The sequence below is a fragment of the Lithobates pipiens genome, unplaced genomic scaffold, assembly GCF_037356315.1.
Source record: "Lithobates pipiens isolate NorthernLeopardFrog02 unplaced genomic scaffold, aLitPip1_a1.2 Scaffold_13, whole genome shotgun sequence".
Lineage (NCBI taxonomy): Eukaryota > Metazoa > Chordata > Amphibia > Anura > Ranidae > Lithobates > Lithobates pipiens.
The window spans coordinates 205,023,860-205,040,515 of record NW_027507718.1 but is presented as its reverse complement, the minus strand read 5'-3'; the positions used below and the strand labels follow the sequence as shown (position 1 = coordinate 205,040,515).

The 16,656-nt window shown below is 47.0% G+C and overlaps 1 protein-coding gene across 2 annotated transcripts in view; it reads left to right on the top strand.

The window, feature by feature from the left end:
• LOC143974592 (17-beta-hydroxysteroid dehydrogenase 13-like) overlaps window positions 1-16,656 on the top strand; it is an 80,644-nt gene that overhangs the window by 47,745 nt on the left and 16,243 nt on the right. For both annotated transcript variants that reach the window (XM_077476143.1, XM_077476142.1), the window contains exons 2-3: window positions 5,676-5,783; window positions 11,385-11,516. In XM_077476143.1, coding sequence (XP_077332269.1) covers window positions 5,676-5,783; window positions 11,385-11,516 — 240 coding nt within the window. The remainder of the gene's footprint in view (window positions 1-5,675; window positions 5,784-11,384; window positions 11,517-16,656) is intronic.

The window sequence follows — 16,656 nt, the reverse complement described above, 5'->3', positions numbered from 1 at the left end:
AGCCATTTCCAAAGCTTTGGGAATCCAGCAAACCACAGTGAGAGGCATTATCCACAAATGGCGAAGACATGGAACAGTGGTGAACCTTCCCAGGAGTGGCCGGCCACCCAAAATTACCCCAAGAGCGCAGCGACGACTCATCCAAGAGGTCACAAAAGACCCCACAACAACGTCCAAGGAACTGCAGGCCTCACTTGCCTCAGTTAAGGTCAGCGTTCATGCCTCCACCATCAGGAAAAGACTGGGCAAAAATGGCCTGCATGGCAGAGTTCCAAGGAGAAAACCACTGCTGAGCAAAAAGAACATCAAAGCTCATCTCAATTTCTCCACAACACATCTTGATGATCCCCAAGACTTTTGGGACAACATTCTGTGGACCGATGAGACAAAAGTGGAACTCTTTGGAAGGTGTGTGTCCAAGTATATCTGGCGTAGAAGGAACACTGCATTTCATAAAAAGAACATTATACCAACAGTAAAATATGGTGGTGGTAGTGTGATGGTCTGGGGCTGTTTTGCTGCTTCAGGACCTGGAAGACTTGCCGTGATAAAAGGAACTATGAATTCTGCTGTCTACCAAGAGATCCTGAAGGAGAATGTCCGACCATCTGTTCGTGTACTCAAGCTGAAACGAACTTGGGTTCTGCAGCAGGACAATGATCCTAAACACACCAGCAAGTCCACCACCGAATGGCTGAAGAAAAACAAAATGAAGACTTTGGAGTGGCCTAGCCAAAGTCCTGACCTAAATCCTATTGAGATGTTGTGGTATGACCTTAAAAAGGCCGTTCATGCTCGAAAACCCTCTAATGTAACTGAATTAGGACAATTCTGCAAAGATGAGTGGGCCAAAATTCCTCCAGGACGCTGTAAAAGCCTCATTGCACGTTATCGCAAACGCTTGGTTGCAGTTGTTGCTGCTAAGGGTGGCCCAACCAGTTATTAGGTTTAGGGGGCAATCACTTTTTCACACAGGGCCATGATGGTTTGGATTTTTTTTCACCTTTAACCACTTGGGATCCGCGCTATTGCAAAATGCTATTGCAAAATGCGGCGCGCTCTGTGATCGGCGAGTCCGTGAGACTCGCCTGATCACCGATCCGTGTAAGGGGTCGATCCCGACCCCTTATCACGTGATCAGCTGTCAGCCAATGACAGCTGATCATGTGATAAAACGGAGCCGGTAATCGGCTAGTATTCCTCCTCGCGCTGTCAGCGCGAGGAGAAAAAAAAAAAGCCGATCGCCGGCGGCCGTGTTCGGGACATCAGTCCCGATCACGGCCAGCAATTTAAACGGACACCTGCCCCCTGCCAGTGCCCACCTGCCACCCGCAGTGCCATCCTGAAATAAAGTAAGTGCCCCCCTGTCAGTGCCACCCAGCAGTGCCCATAGTGCCCACAGTGCCACCCAGCAGTGCCCACAGTGCCACCCAGCAGTGCCCACAGTGCCACCCACAGTGCCACCCAGCAGTGCCACCCACAGTGCCACCCAAAATCTGCCTCAAAGGTGCTGCACCCCAGTGCCGCCCATCAGTGCCCAGCAGTGCCGCCCATCAGTGCCCAGCAGTGCCGCCCATCAGTGCCCAGCAGTGCCACCTATCAGAGCCACCTATCAGTGCCACCTATCAGTGCCCATCAGTCCCATCTATCTGTGGTACCTATCAGTGCCCATCCGTGCCACCCATCCGTGCCACTTATCCGTGCCACCCATCCGTGCCATCTTATCTGTGCCCATCTTTGCCCATCAGTGCCGCCTTATCTGTGCCCATCGGTGCCGCCTTATCTGTGCCTATTAGTGCCGCCTTAACTATGCCTATCAGTGCCCACCAGTGCAGCCTATCAGTGCCCACCAATGCAGCCCATCAGTGCCCACCAATGCAGCCCATCAGTGCCCACCAATGCAGCCTATCAGTGCCGCCTAATCAGCGCACTTCAATGAAGGAGAAAAATGACCCGTTTGCAAAATTTTATAACAAACTATTAAAACATGATTTTTTTTTTTTGCATCTTTTTTTGTTTGTTTAGCAAAAAATAAAACTCCGAGCTGTAACTAAATACCACCAAAAGAAAGCTCTATTTGTGGGAAAAAAATGATAAAAATTTCATTTGGGTACAGTGTTGTATGACCGCGTAATTGTCACTCAAAGTGCATCAGCGCTGAAAGCTGAAAATTGGTCTGGGACTGAGGGGGGTTTAAGTGCCCAGTAAGCAAGTGGTTAATAATAAACACCTTCATTTACAAATTGCATTTTGTGTTTACTTGTGTTGTCCTTGACTATTGTTTAAATTGGTTTGATGTTCCGAAACACTTAAGTGTGACAAACATGCAAAGGAACAGGAAATGAGGAAGGGGGCAAACACTTTTTCACACCACTGTACATTTTATGTACCCTTGATGTCCTCTGTATGCACACATATTTAAGTGGTGTGTAGATTTATGGAACAGCATTCACTATAATGTTGTTCTTCCCTTATGTGGTTATACAATTGGTATGTCTCATGCATTTTTTATTTTCAATAAATATACAACTTGCATCTAACTAACCCACACGTTGTCCATGTCCTCATTCAAAGTCCCAACTTTACCTTTTTTAAGCATTGAATTAGTGATGGAGACACATTCCCCATGTGTCTCACTTAAAGTCCCAAACCTTCTCAGTATTTTCTCTGATAGGGATGGAGGTCTATGGACAAGGCTGGCAGTGTTCCCCTGCCAACCAGGTGTGAGGTTTTATGACCTGCATGGCTAATACCATGTTTGGGTCTTGTCATATCGGGACACAGCTTTTCCTGTGCCCTAGTAATGATATAGCACCATTGTGACACACACAACCATTCAGGGATTTAGATGTGATTCTATGGACTTTGGATTCGTTTTGTTGTTTGACGTCCGGGAGCTGCGATGCGCTCTGGATATCCCCTCTCCCTCCTCCTTCCCCCCGCCCCCTGGTGGGTCCTTGGGGGGGTGTGGACTTGATGGAGGGGGGTGGGCGTGTGCCCACAGCGCATTGGCGCCACGCATCCGGCTTCACCTGTGACGTCATCATTTGGCGCCATGGTGTGCTGCGCGAGTATTCTAGCGAGCCGACAGGTCAGGAATATGGTTGGTTTCCATGGGTGGTGCTGACCGCCTATGTTGAGGCCCCTCCCTGCCCTGCCCTGCCCTGCCGTGCCTGCATGACACTGGTGTGGTTCGGCGTGCACGTGGGCTGGACGGGTATGTATAGCCTCCCTTCACACAGTCAGTGTGCCACATAATCGGGACGCCGCTCCTATCCAGGACTCTGATTTTTCTTCAGGACATATGTAAGTGACTGCAGGGGTACTTCACTAACTATTATGCCAGCCAGTCCTCCCTTTCTGACATTTGGGTTGGTAACTGGGTTTGCTTTTTAGCATTTCTTGATTGACTTTTCCTTACAATATACTCCATGGCTATTTAGATATGACGGGCTCCTGCACTTTTCATGTCACTTTATTGGCTGCCTAATACATATATACATATATTTTTTTTTACTCATTCATCGGTATACTATGATATACTGATTATGTATTTTCCTATTCTAGATCCATCTTGGCAGTCAACTTTGGTACAGCACCCTACTTACCATACAATTTGGCAATTCGTTTTCTGTGTGTGGGGGGGGGGGAGTTTCTGTGCATGCTCTCCGCTGCGGCATGCCCCCATTACCTTAGCTCCCGGCAAGGACTATAATTACGGCCCTGATTCCATATTTTTCACATCTCCCTGCATTGATTTTGTGTAAGTATATGGGGTGGGCTCATTTGCCCCTTCACTTACTAGATACATTTAGACTAACTTCATCTTATTATATTTTATAGATATTTCTTAGCATCTGCCCCTGATGAGTGGTTTACACGAAACGTGTCGGAAAATCGATGTTGCATACTTATGGTTATATCCTACTATCAAATATGGAATATTTTTATACTTGACAATTATGGTCTACCAATTTTTTAATCTATATGTGCTACCTAATTTATTATGCTGCTATGTTGTATATAAATGAATTTATTGTCTGTGTGTTTATCAGATGTGGCGTCGAGTTGATATACATTTTATGTACCCTTGATGTCCTCTGCATGCACACATACTTATGTGGTGTGTAGATTTATGGAACAGCATTCCCTTATGTGGTTATACAATTGGTACGTCTCATGCATTTTTTATTTTCAATAAATATACAACTTGCATTTAACTAACCCACACGTTGTCCATGTCCTCATTCAAAGTCCCAACTTTCCCTTTTTTAAGCATTGAATTAGGGATGGAGACACATTCCCCATGTGTCTCACTTAAAGTCCCAAACCTTCTCAGTATTGTCTCCCTCTTTAGTTCTTCTTGCCGGGCCTCCGCTTTCTTCCTATAGCTCTTTTACTAGCGGTGGCTCGGTCTTCTGTCACCGCCGCCTCTTCTTCCCACTTCGGGGGTCTTGTCCCCCTTTTCGGTCCTTCTTGCTGGGCCTCCGCTCCTTCTTCCAGCTCTTTTACTAGCGGTGGCCCGGTCTTCTGTCGTCGTCGTCGCTGCAGCCTTCTCTTCTTCTTTCTTGATATGTTGACTCGACCCTGTCTCTGGCCATAATGACAGGGACACATTGTGCGGCGACTTATATAGGGACAATGGGCGGGGTCACCGGGTGATGTCCCTGCCCCTTATGATATCACAGTCCCAGGGACAATGGGCGGGGTCACCCGGTGATGTTCCCACCCCGTATGATGTCACAGTCCCAGAGGATGCTGGGATTGTAATATCATAAGGGGCGGGGACATCACCCAGTGACCCTACCCATTGTCCCTATACAAGTCACCGCACAACGCGTCCCTGACATTATGGCCAGAGACAGCGTCGAGTCAACATCTCAAAGAAGAAGAAGAGAAGAAGAAGAGAAGGCGGTTCCGGCGGCGACGATGACAGAAGACCGGGCCACCACTAGTAAAAGAGCTGGAAGGAGGAGCGGAAGCCCGGCAAGAAGAACCAAAGAGGGGGACAAGACCCCCGAAGTCGGAAGAAGAGGCGGCGGCGTCAGAAGACCGGGCCAACGCTTGTAAAAGAGCTATAGGAAGAAAGGGGAGGCTCTGCAAATATAACTGAAGAGGGGGACAAGACCCCCGAAGTCGGAAGAAGACCCCCGGGTGGCGGCGGCGACAAAGAAGAAAGCCGGGCTCCTCCGCTAGTAAAAGAGCTAGCAAAAGAGGAGGAGTCCGGCGAGAAGACCCCCCAAGATGGAAGAAGACCCCCCGGAGTTGTGTAATAAATTATTTTAAAACCTTGTGTTTTGTTTTATTTAAATTTTTTCCACCAGGTGAATGGGTAGGGGTACATTGTACCCCATACTCATTCACATAGGGTGGGGGGCCGGTATCTGGGGGCCCCCTTATTAAAGGGGGCTCCCAGGTTCCGATAAGCCCCCCGCCCGCAGACCCCAACAACCAACGGCCAGGGTTGTCAGGAAGAGGCCCTTGTCCTCATCAACATGGGGACAAGGTGCTAGCTAGATTTCACACCCTCCACCAGGTTATCAAATAACAGCAGTGAATGATGTTTCAACGTGGTTGTGAATTTTTGCAATTTAAAAAATATGATTATTATCAAAATAATTTAAGCACTAATGAATGGACAATAAAAAATATTTCTGTTTCCTGTCTTCCAATAGGAAGGTGTGGAAGAAACCGCTGATCTATGTAGCAAACTGGGAGCAAAAGCCTATGCTTATGTAGTGGATTGCAGTAAGAAGAATGATATTTACACTGCAGCTGATAAGGTAAATTTCTATCACATATATTTTTAACAAAACTACAAACTATATATATAATAATACTCTAAAGCTGGCTGTAAATTACATAATGTTTTTTATTTTATTTCCTTTAGCTTTACCTTCAACTATGTAGTGCCAGGGCCTGCCTGATTGCATACAAATTGGAAGTGTTTAGATTTGACCTCATATTATATGGTCTTGGTAAATCTAAAGGAAAATTTACAAGAAAATTGTATAATGTATGACCAGCCTCAGGGGTTGATTTACTAAAAGCAAACAGGCTGTTCACTTTTCAGGGGAATTTGCCCATAGTTTGGGGAATGAGGCGAAGCTCTGCTGACTTCTACCATTTAATTATGTGCAAGCAAAAATACAGTTTATTTTTTAAATGTTATAATTATAAGAAAATTTCCTTGCAAAGTGAACACCCCATTTGTCTTTAGTAAATGTGCATCTAATATATACAAGCAAAACAGTTTTGTAAACAGTAATCTTGCCTTGAGAATTTAAAGTGGTTCTAAAGTCAGAATGTTTTTTATCCTAATGCATTCTATGCATTAACATAAAACACCTTATGTGTGCAAGAGCCCCCCCAATACTTACCTGAGCCCATCTCAAACCAGCAATGTTGCACAAGAGTCTTGGCTGGCTGGGACCCCCTCTCCTCATTGGTTTGGACCACAGTGGGGCACCATTGGCTGTCACTGCTGTCCATAAAAGTAAATGAGCCAATAAGGGGAGAGGAGGCGGGGCCGAGTCTCAGTCCCATGTCTAAATGGACACGGAGAGAAGTGGCTCGGGTGCCCCCATAGCAAGCTGCTTGCTGTGGGGGCACTCGGCAGGAGGGAGGGGCCAGGATTGCCGACGAGGGACCTGAGAAGAGGAGGATCTTGGCTGCTCTGTGCAAAACCACTGCACAGAGCAGGTAAGTATGATATTTTTGTTATTTTTAAACAACAAAAAGCAAAACAAGGCTTTGGGATCACTTTAACATACACCTGCTTCTGCAGCTTTGGTTGGAACACACACTAAGCACCCTGTCATGAAGTTGAATAGAGTGAACCCACAAGTGATCAGGTGACAAAAGATCTGTGAGTCTAAGGGCCAGCTACTGTTCTTGTAGTTATCCCCTGAGGGAGATTTGCTGCCCGCAGGTTATGACCACTAGGTTCACCATGCTCTAACATGTCGAGACTAATGCAATCGAATTCTAGTGGTAGCAGTGTAGACAGGAACTGTGCTGCTGAGAGGGACTTAAGACTGTGGCGAACACTGGAGCAGGCTGGAACATGGAATAGGAGCATGTCAAAGGAATCAGCAGACAGAACTAGGCCCCAGGACTGCAGATAGGGTTGCCACCTGTCCAGGATTCACCCGGACAGTTTGGGTTTGGAATCCTGTGTCCGGGTTTCAGTCTGCCTGAAACCCGGACACATTATTTAGACTGGGCTGTGGCTCCCCAAGTAGCTTAGATAGTAACAGAAAAATCTGTTGCCATTCGGGATCTGCGACCCGCTCTCTGAGGGTAGGTTTGGCATCACTGGGGGGGCATGATGTTAGTAAGAGCAGTTTGGCCACACCCACTGTTTGCCGCAGCGCACTGCATTACCGCTCTCCTTGGGGCACCCAAAGGTGTCCCAGGTCTTTTATAATCCTATAGTGTATACTACGAAAAAAATGTGCCCTGTGCCGCTAAAGTGTTGGTGTTTGGCTTGAAGAAAAGGTGGCAACCCTAACTGCAGACCTCATGACAGGAGTATACTGGATGAATGAAGAAGTAGACCATACAGCAGGACTACAAAGCACAGCACAGGAGTGGACTGGATGAATGGCAGAAAGGACTGCGAGTCTCACCAGGTCAGGTTGAGACATAGCAGAGATGAAAAGGTGATAGAGAACCAGAATACAGGACAAAGGTTATCTCAGGTGGCAGACAAATAAATCCAAACAGGCGTGGGCCCTTAACCACTTCAACCCCGGAAGATTTGGCTGCTCAATGACCAAGCAATTTCTTTGTAATACAGCACTGCATCGCTTCAACTGACAATTCCACGGTCATGTAACGCTGTACTCAAACAAAATTGACGCCCTTTTTTCCCACAAATAGAGCTATTTGATCATCTCTGTGGTTTTTATTTTTTGCGTATAAACATAAAAAGAGCAAAAATTTTGAAAAAAAACCCACAATATTTTGTACTTTTTGCAATAATAAATATCCATAATTTTTTTTTGTAAAAAAAAAGCCAATTTTTTCCTCAATTTAGGCCGATACGTAGTCTTCTACATATTTTTGGTAATAAAAATCGCAATAAGCGTATATTGATTGGTTTGCGCAAACATTATAGCGTCTACAAAATAGGGGAAAGATTTATGGCATTTTTATTATTATCGTTTTTTTTCACTAGTAATGGCGGTGATCAGCGATTTTTATCAGGACTGCGACATTATGGCAGACAGATCAGACATGTTTGACACATTTTTGGGACCATTGACAATTATACAGCAATCAGTGCTATAAAAATGCACTGATTACTGTGTAAATGTCACTGGCAGGGAAGGGGTTAACACTAGTAGGCGATCAAGGGGTTAACTGTATTCCCTAGTGTGTGTTCTAACTGTAGGGGGATGGGAGTGACTGGAGGAAATTACAGATCGTGGTTCCTAGCTAGTAGGAACTCACAATCTGCCTCTCCTCACAGAACAGGGATTTGTGTGTTTACAAACATACACACTTTCATGTTCTGCCTCTCATGCCTGTGATCGCATGTGGCCAGCGGCCACATGCATCGTCACCCCCACAGTGTTGCTGAAAGGGACCAACGTACAGCTACGACAGTTCGCGGGATAGTATAATGACAGCGGCTGGTCTGCAAGTGGTTAAAAGGTACACACCTATGATATCATTGGCAGTAATGCTACAAAAGAAATGTAGAACAACTGCTGGCTGAGAGATCATTTGCCAGAGGGGGGATTATGGTGTGGGGTTGTTTTTCAGGGGTTGAGCTTGACCCTTGGTACTTAAGACGTCAGCATACCAAAACGTTTTGGGCAATTTCATGCTGCCAACTTTGGGGATGGCCCCTTCCTGTTCCATCATGACTGAGCAACAGTGCACAAAGCAAGGTCCATAAAGACATGGATGAGCAAGTTTGGGGTGGAGGAACTTGATTGGCCTGCACAGAGTCCTGACCGCAACCCAATAGAACACCTTTGGGATGAATTCGAGTGGGGACTGCGAGCCAGGCCTTCTCGTCCAACATCAGTGCATGACCTCATGAATGCATTTCTGGAAGAATAGTCAAACATTCCAACAGACACCCTCCTAAACTTTGTGGACATCCTTCCCAGAAGAGTTGAAGCTGTTATAGCTGCAAAGGGTGGGCCAACTCAATATTGAACCCTACGGATCAATGTCATTAAAGTTCATGTACATGTAAAGGCAGGTGTCACAATACTTTTGACAATATATTCAGGGCCGTTTTTAAGGCAAGGCAAAAGGGGCAGCTGCCCTGGGCCCTGTCATTGCTGTGGGGCCCAAAGCAGCTGCCTCATGCTTGCCAACTATCCTGGTTTAAATAAAAATAAAGTCCCTTGAGGTTTTAGTCCCATGCTGTGTCCCAATATCCCAGTGTGAAGTGTGAAGTGCTGCTACTAATGCTGCTCAGCTCTGCCCTTTTGTTGTGTACAGATAACTCACCTGCAGCCCCTGTGTTTACATGTAAATTACCAGCATTCATATGTAAATAGCAGTAGCATTCATAGGTAAATAGCGGCGGCCAGCAGCATTCATATGTATATCATGCCACCCTGAGGTCATATCCGCAGTAATCTCTAGCAGCCAATCAACAAGCAGAAATCATGTTCTGTAACCTCTAGAAACTAATCAGTGATCCGTAATGTGTGCTGTAACCTCTAGCAACCAGTCAGTGAGTGGTAATGATACACTGTAACCTCTGAGCATGTCACCTGCCACCAGATGCCATTAGATTCCCCCAGCAGAGTCCATCCTTGCATCAGGTGCCCCCAGCAGAGTCCATGCTTGCATCAGGTGCCCCCAGCAGAGTCTGTCCTTGTATAAGGTGCCCCCAGCAGAGTCCGCCCTTACATCAGGTGCCCCAGCAGAGTCCCTCCTTACATCAGACATTCCCAGCAGAGTCCCTCCTTACATCAGGTGCCCCCAGTGGAGTCCCTCCTTACATCAGTTGCCCCAACAGAGTCCCTCCTTACATCAGTTGCCCCAACAGAGTCCCTCCTTACATCAGGTGTCCCCAGCGGAGTCCCTCCTTACATCAGGTGTCCCCAGCAGAGTCCCTCCTTACATCATGCGTCCCCAGCCCAGTCCCGCCTTACATCAGGCATCCCCAGTGGAGTCCCTCCTTACATCAGATGTCCCCCCACTGGAGCCCCCTTATATCAGGTGCCTCCCCATTGGAGCCCCCCTTAATCAGACATCCCCCTATTGGAGCCCCCCTTACATAAGGTGTCCCCCCATTGGAGCCCCCCTTACATCACTTGTCCCCCCCATTGGAGCCCCCTTACATCAGGCATCCCCCCATTGGAGTCCCCCTTACATCAGGCCTCCCCCCATTGGAGCCCCCTTACATCAATTGTTCCCCCATTGGAGCCCCCTTACATCAGGTATAACGGCATTTCCGCTGCCATTACAGTTTCCCTGTTCCCCGAGGGGGGAACAAAATAGAGGCGGAGCCAGACGCGTGGCTACAATATAAATTAAGCTGCGGCACCGCCATAACAGCTCAGTGACGGACCGGCAGTGGGGTGGGGCGGGGGGGAGATGGTTGGCGCCGCAGCTTAATTTCTATTGTAGCCATCCTTGTTCTTCTTCTGGTCTTCTTAAAAATGGCGGCCAGCAGAGACATTGTCGGCGGCGGTGAAAAATCAGGAAAAAACGGATTTCCCGGGGCACAATAAAATTGGGAAAAGGGTCTGAATCTCGGGAATGTCCTGGGAAATTCGAGACAGTTGGCAAGTATGCATCTTTAGAAGAGGCTTCCTTCTGGGATGACAGCCATGCAGACCAACTTGATGCAGTGTGTGCCGCATGGTCTGAGCACTGACAAGCTGACCCCCACCCCATCAACCTCTGCAGCACTGCTGGCAGCACTCATACATCTATTTCCCAGAGTCAACCTCTGGATATGACGCTGAGCACGTACACTCAACTTCTTTGGTCGAGATCTGTTCTAAGTGGAACCTGTCTTGTTAAACCTCTGTATGGTCTTGGTCATCGTGCTGCAGCTCAGTTTCAGGGTCTTGGCAATCTTCTTATAGCCTAGGCCATCTTTATGTAGAGCAACAATTCTTTTTTTCAAGTCTTCAGAGAGTTCTTTGCCATGAGGTGCCATGTTGAACTTCCAGTGACCAGTATGAGAGAGTGAGAGCAATAACACCAAATTTAAAACACCTGCTCCCTATTCATACCTGAGAGACCTTGCAACATTAATGAGTCACATGACATCGGGGAGGGTAAATGGGGGTGTACTCACTTTTGTTGCCAGCAGTTTAGACATTAATGGCTGTGTATGTATATATGTATACATGTACATATTATATATATAATCAGATTTATTTCTGTGTCTTACAAAGGTCAAGTCACAAGTCGGAGATGTGGATATCTTGATAAATAATGCTGGAGTTGTGTTTGGTGTGGAGTTTCTGAACTTAAAAGATGATCAAATTGAGAAGACGTTTGAAGTCAACATCCTTGCCCATTTTTGGGTGCGTATAATACAGTTAAACAAACTTCAACTTACCTTTTGTTTTGTTTTGTTTTGTGATACCTGAACAGCATTAATAGCACATTCTAAAATTTCTGATAACATTTTTTTTTCAAACCTTAAAAAGATTTGCTTGATGTGCCCATGTTTAGTGCACATCAGGAAACTTTCTCATATGCGTGTGTGAAGGTTGTAAAATTTTACCTTAATGGTACTTTAGGAAATGATGACACATATAAGGTGCGGGGACACAAAAGTGCCTCAGCCAATTTCATTACCTATTGCTTCACCCAAATGGCAGGCTACTCTGATTGGAAAATGATTGGAAAAGCTCTGCCACTTCCGGGGTTTGTCAGATCTTGCCTGCCATTTCCTGCCTCCTGCACATTTCTATTGGCCAGTGGGGCAACTCATTATAACAATTAGCCAACAGGAGTTTGAAGAGGGGCAAGTAAACGGGCATGCTCCAACACTTCTGGGTAGCTGTCAGAATGGCCTGGCATTCATACAAAGCAGAGGGTAGGTAAAGTATCTGTACTTTATGCCTCTCAGCGTCTTTTTTGCTTTCTTAATGTGGTATTAAAGCCAAAAATCTGATATATTGCAGTTTACCAATCCTTAGATATGGTGGCTCCATTAGTTTTGTTCTTTTAAGTTTTTCCCTCTGTTTCACTTGATTTGGCCAGCAACACAATTCCTGTATTAGAGTGCCCCCAGTCTGGATGAATGAGAACAGGAGGCACAGCAGACAGCAGCATTATCAGTCTGGGGAAAGTGGAGTGTTAAATTTACTAGCATATTTAAACACACTAACACACTGAAGCCAATCAGTTACAGCAACTTTCTTTTTATCTTTTGGGATAAAAGATTTACAGTAAATAGATGAATAAAAGCTGCTCATCGTAAACACCCATCAGTGTTAAATGGTTTGTCTCATCTCTGTAACTGATACATCTGGTAGAGCACTTGTTCTTTTAAAAAACAACAGGCTTACTGGCTGGATCACCAGATGAAACTAGAAGAAAGAAAGTCTAAAAAAGAAAACTGATGCAGCCATCACATCTAATGCCCTGTACACAAGGTTGGACATTTCGACAACAAAAAACGCCTGATTTTTTAAGAGGGATTTTGGCCCAAACTTGTCTTGCATACACATGGTCGGACAAAGTTGTCGGAAAATCCGATCGTTCAGAACAAGGTGACGTACAACACATACAACGGGACTATAAAGAGGCCAGTAGCCAATAGCTTTCGTCTTGTAATTTATTCGGAGCATGTGTGGCACTTTGTACGTCGGAATTGTCTACACAATCGGAATTTAAACAATCGGATTTTGTTCTCAGAAAATTTTAGATGCAGATCTCAAACTTTGTGTGTCGGAAATTTCGATGGAAAAAGTCAGATGGAGCCCACACACAATCGGAATTTCCGACAACACAGTCCAACCGCACATTTTCCGTCGGAAAGTCCGACCGTGTGTACAGGACATAAGAATTTGTAAGCTGCAATATAAGAAATGTTTGCTTTTGAGTTTAAAGAGGAAGTAAATCGAAAAAAAAAACACACCCTGCAAGGTAAAGGCATAATGAGCTAGTATGCATAGTATACTAGCTCATTATGAATAACTTACCTGAGAACGAAGCCCCCGAAGCGGTCCTCCGTCTTCCTCTTCGACGCAGCCATGGATCCCGGAGCGACTTCCGGGTCTCGTGGCTCCGGCGCTGTGATTCGCCGGAGCCGCGATGACATCACTCCTGCGCATGCGCAGGGAGCCGACACTCGCGGCATATCGCCGTGATCTGCGGCCTGCCCAGTGCGCATGCGCGCCTCTGTCTACGGCGGCTGTCTTTGGGTAAATATCTCATAAACCATATAGGTTTAGGAGATATTTCTTGGACCTACAGGTAAGCCTTAATCTAGGCTTACCTGTAGGTCAAAGTGGTTTGTAAGGGTTTACAACCATCTTAATGCTGTTATAAAGTAACAAACTCACTGATTTTCTATAGACAGTCCCACAACAACAGGGAACCGCAGACTAGGATAGAAAAACTGGATGGATACACCTGAAGAACCAAGAGAACGCTCCAGGGGGCACCACACTAAGTGCAGCATTACATGTACTGAGAAACACTAGTAAATTCTCACATGGGACGAAGAAATTGCACTTTTTGTATGTAATCCCTGAGTGGTTGGCTCATGCATCTGCAAGAGCTTGAGAAAGAGGCTTTGGCAGCCTTGAAATTCATAGCTCCACCCCCTGACTTCCCGATTACATCACTTTCGGTCTGCTCTGTATCCCACAAGAAGCCCTTGGAAAAATAAGAAATGGCTGCACATACAAAGGTTCCAAAAACATGCCTTTATTGAAAATCAGCAGGATACACCAGGACACCAGATATTTAGTCATGTAGTTTCACACATCCAAACTGTGCTCGATCATAACCCTCAGAAGCCACCTGCCATCTTGTTGGTTATCACTTCCTCATCTAAACTGTCATCCAGTCTGACGCCTAGACTTTCCAGGCTGAATGCGCAGCTCAGTTATCAGTTTTGATGAAGACAGCAAGCAGGCAGATTGCATGTCTCTTCTGCAATAAAAGTCTTGTTGCTCATTGATTATTACAGTGGAACTTCAGTTCCACTTTATAGGCCCTTCACAGGGGCGGACCATTTGGGTCCTACTGTTCATTTTTTTAGGCGGACCCGATTGGACCATCCATTGCCCTCTATGGAGTGGCGGATGTCAACGGACATGTGTCGGTTGACCCCAGCCTCCATTTCTTATTATACAGGATTTATATAACGCCAACAGTTTGCTCAGCACTTTACAACACGAGGGCCGACAGTACAGTTACAATAAAATTCAATACAGGAAGAATCAGAGGGCCCTGCTCATTAGAGCTTACAATCTGGGACATTCGATCCTATTCACTAAAAACAGATGGATAGGGGATCCTTTCCCCATCTGTCTAGTAGGTTGGATGGCAGTCAAGTGTAAAGGGACAGGCAGTCCCCTTACATCCGATGGCCCATAGAGGAGGATGAGCTGTGTCTGTGTCCGCTCTGCATAAGCGGAGCATACACGGACCAGCCATCCGCCTGCTCACCGGGGGGTCAGTGGACATATGTAATATCCCATATATCCATTATTGAGTAAAATCTTTTTAAATCCCCAGCAAATGAGTAGATGAAACACATAAGGAAATGTCTCTGTAAATAACTCAATAATCCAGAGGCACTAGGTAAACATCATACATGGGAGTTCACTCCCACTTTGTACTGAAATGATGCAGGTAGGGAGTCAGCAGTTTCAAAATGTCCACGTACAGCTATCCTTAACCAGTTGCCGACCGCCGCACGCCGATGTACGTCGGTAGAATGGCACGGGCAGGCATAAGGACATACATGTACGTCCCTTGCCTCCCGCGGGTCGGGGGCCCGATCGGGCCCCCGCCCGGTGCCTGCGGTGGTCGGTTTTCGTCCGGGAGCGATCCGGGACGAGGGGGCGGCCATTCATTCATGGCCACCCCCTCGCGATCGCTCCCGACGAATAGAAATCCCCGGTGACATCACTTCCTCTCCTGTAATGTAAACACAGGAGAGGAAGTGATGTATTCTCTCCTCCGTGTCGGTATTTTTCGTTCCGACACGGAGGAGAGCGGATCAGTGAGTTGCACCAACACTCTACACACACAGTAGAACATGCCAGGCACACTCACACCCCCCCTTTACCCCCCGATCACCCCCCCAATTACCCCTGCCCCCCAGTCACAGTGACACCAATGTCATTTTTTTTTTTTTTTTTTTTTTTTTTTGCATTGGTGTCATTTGTGACTGTAATAACTGTTAGGGCAGTTAGAGTTAGCCCCCTTTAGTTCTAATGTACCCCCCTAACCCCCCCAATAAAGGTTTAACCCCGTGATCACCCCCCGTCGCCAGTGTCACTAAGGCTGGGTTCACATTGCAGCGGTTTATGAGAACGAATGTGATTCGCACCGCACTGCAGTGCAAATCACATCCGATCTCTGTGCGATTCGAGTTCAGCCATTCGCCGCACCCGCCGCACCCGCCACACCCGCCGCACCCGCCGCAAATTCGCACGGGACCCTTTTTTTGGCCCGCAGCAGAATCGGATCGCATGGGTGTTCACACCATGCGATCCGAGTTTGCAGATCGCACTGCGATATGCGAACTGATCTGGGGGTGTCAGTAACATTTCACTGACACTCCCAGCAGTTCGCATAGGGCAGTGTGAACTGCCGCCGGGAGGCATGCGATGCGGGAACCCGCCGCGGATTCGCGACGTTTCCGCATCGCTCCAGTGTGAACCCAGCCTAATAAGCGATCATTTTTCTGATCGCCGTATTAGTGTCACAGGTGACGCTAGTTAGGCAGGTAGGTATTTAGGTTCGCCGCAGCTTTTTATAGCGCCAGGGACCCCCATATACTACCGCATAAAGCCCCCTGATTGCCCCCTAGTTAACCCTTTCACCAGTGATCACCATATAACTGTTACAGGTGACGCTGGTTGGTTAGTTATTTTTTTATAGTTTCAGGTCACCCGCCATTTATTACCTAATAAAGGTTTAACCCCCTGATCACCCGGCGGGTGTCATTTGTGACTAATAACTGTTAGGGCAGTTAGGGTTAGCCCCCTTTAGTTCTAAGGTACCCCCCTAACCCCCCCAATAAAGGTTTAACCCCGTGATCACCCCCCGTCGCCAGTGTCACTAAGGCTGGGTTCACATTGCAGCGGTTTATGAGAACGGATGTGATTCGCACCGCACTGCAGTGCAAATCACATCCGATCTCTGTGCGATTCGAGTTCAGCCATTCGCCGCACCCGCCGCACCCGCCACACCCGCCGCAAATTCGCACGGGACCCTTTTTTTGGCCCGCAGCAGAATCGGATCGCATGGGTGTTCACACCATGCGATCCGAGTTTGCAGATCGCACTGCGATATGCGAACTGATCTGGGGGTGTCAGTAACATTTCACTGACACTCCCAGCAGTTCGCATAGGGCAGTGTGAACTGCCGCCGGGAGGCATGCGATGCGGGAACCCGCCGCGCATTCGTGGCGTTCCCGCATCGCTCCAGTGTGAACCCAGCCTAATAAGCGATCGTTTTTCTGATCGCTGT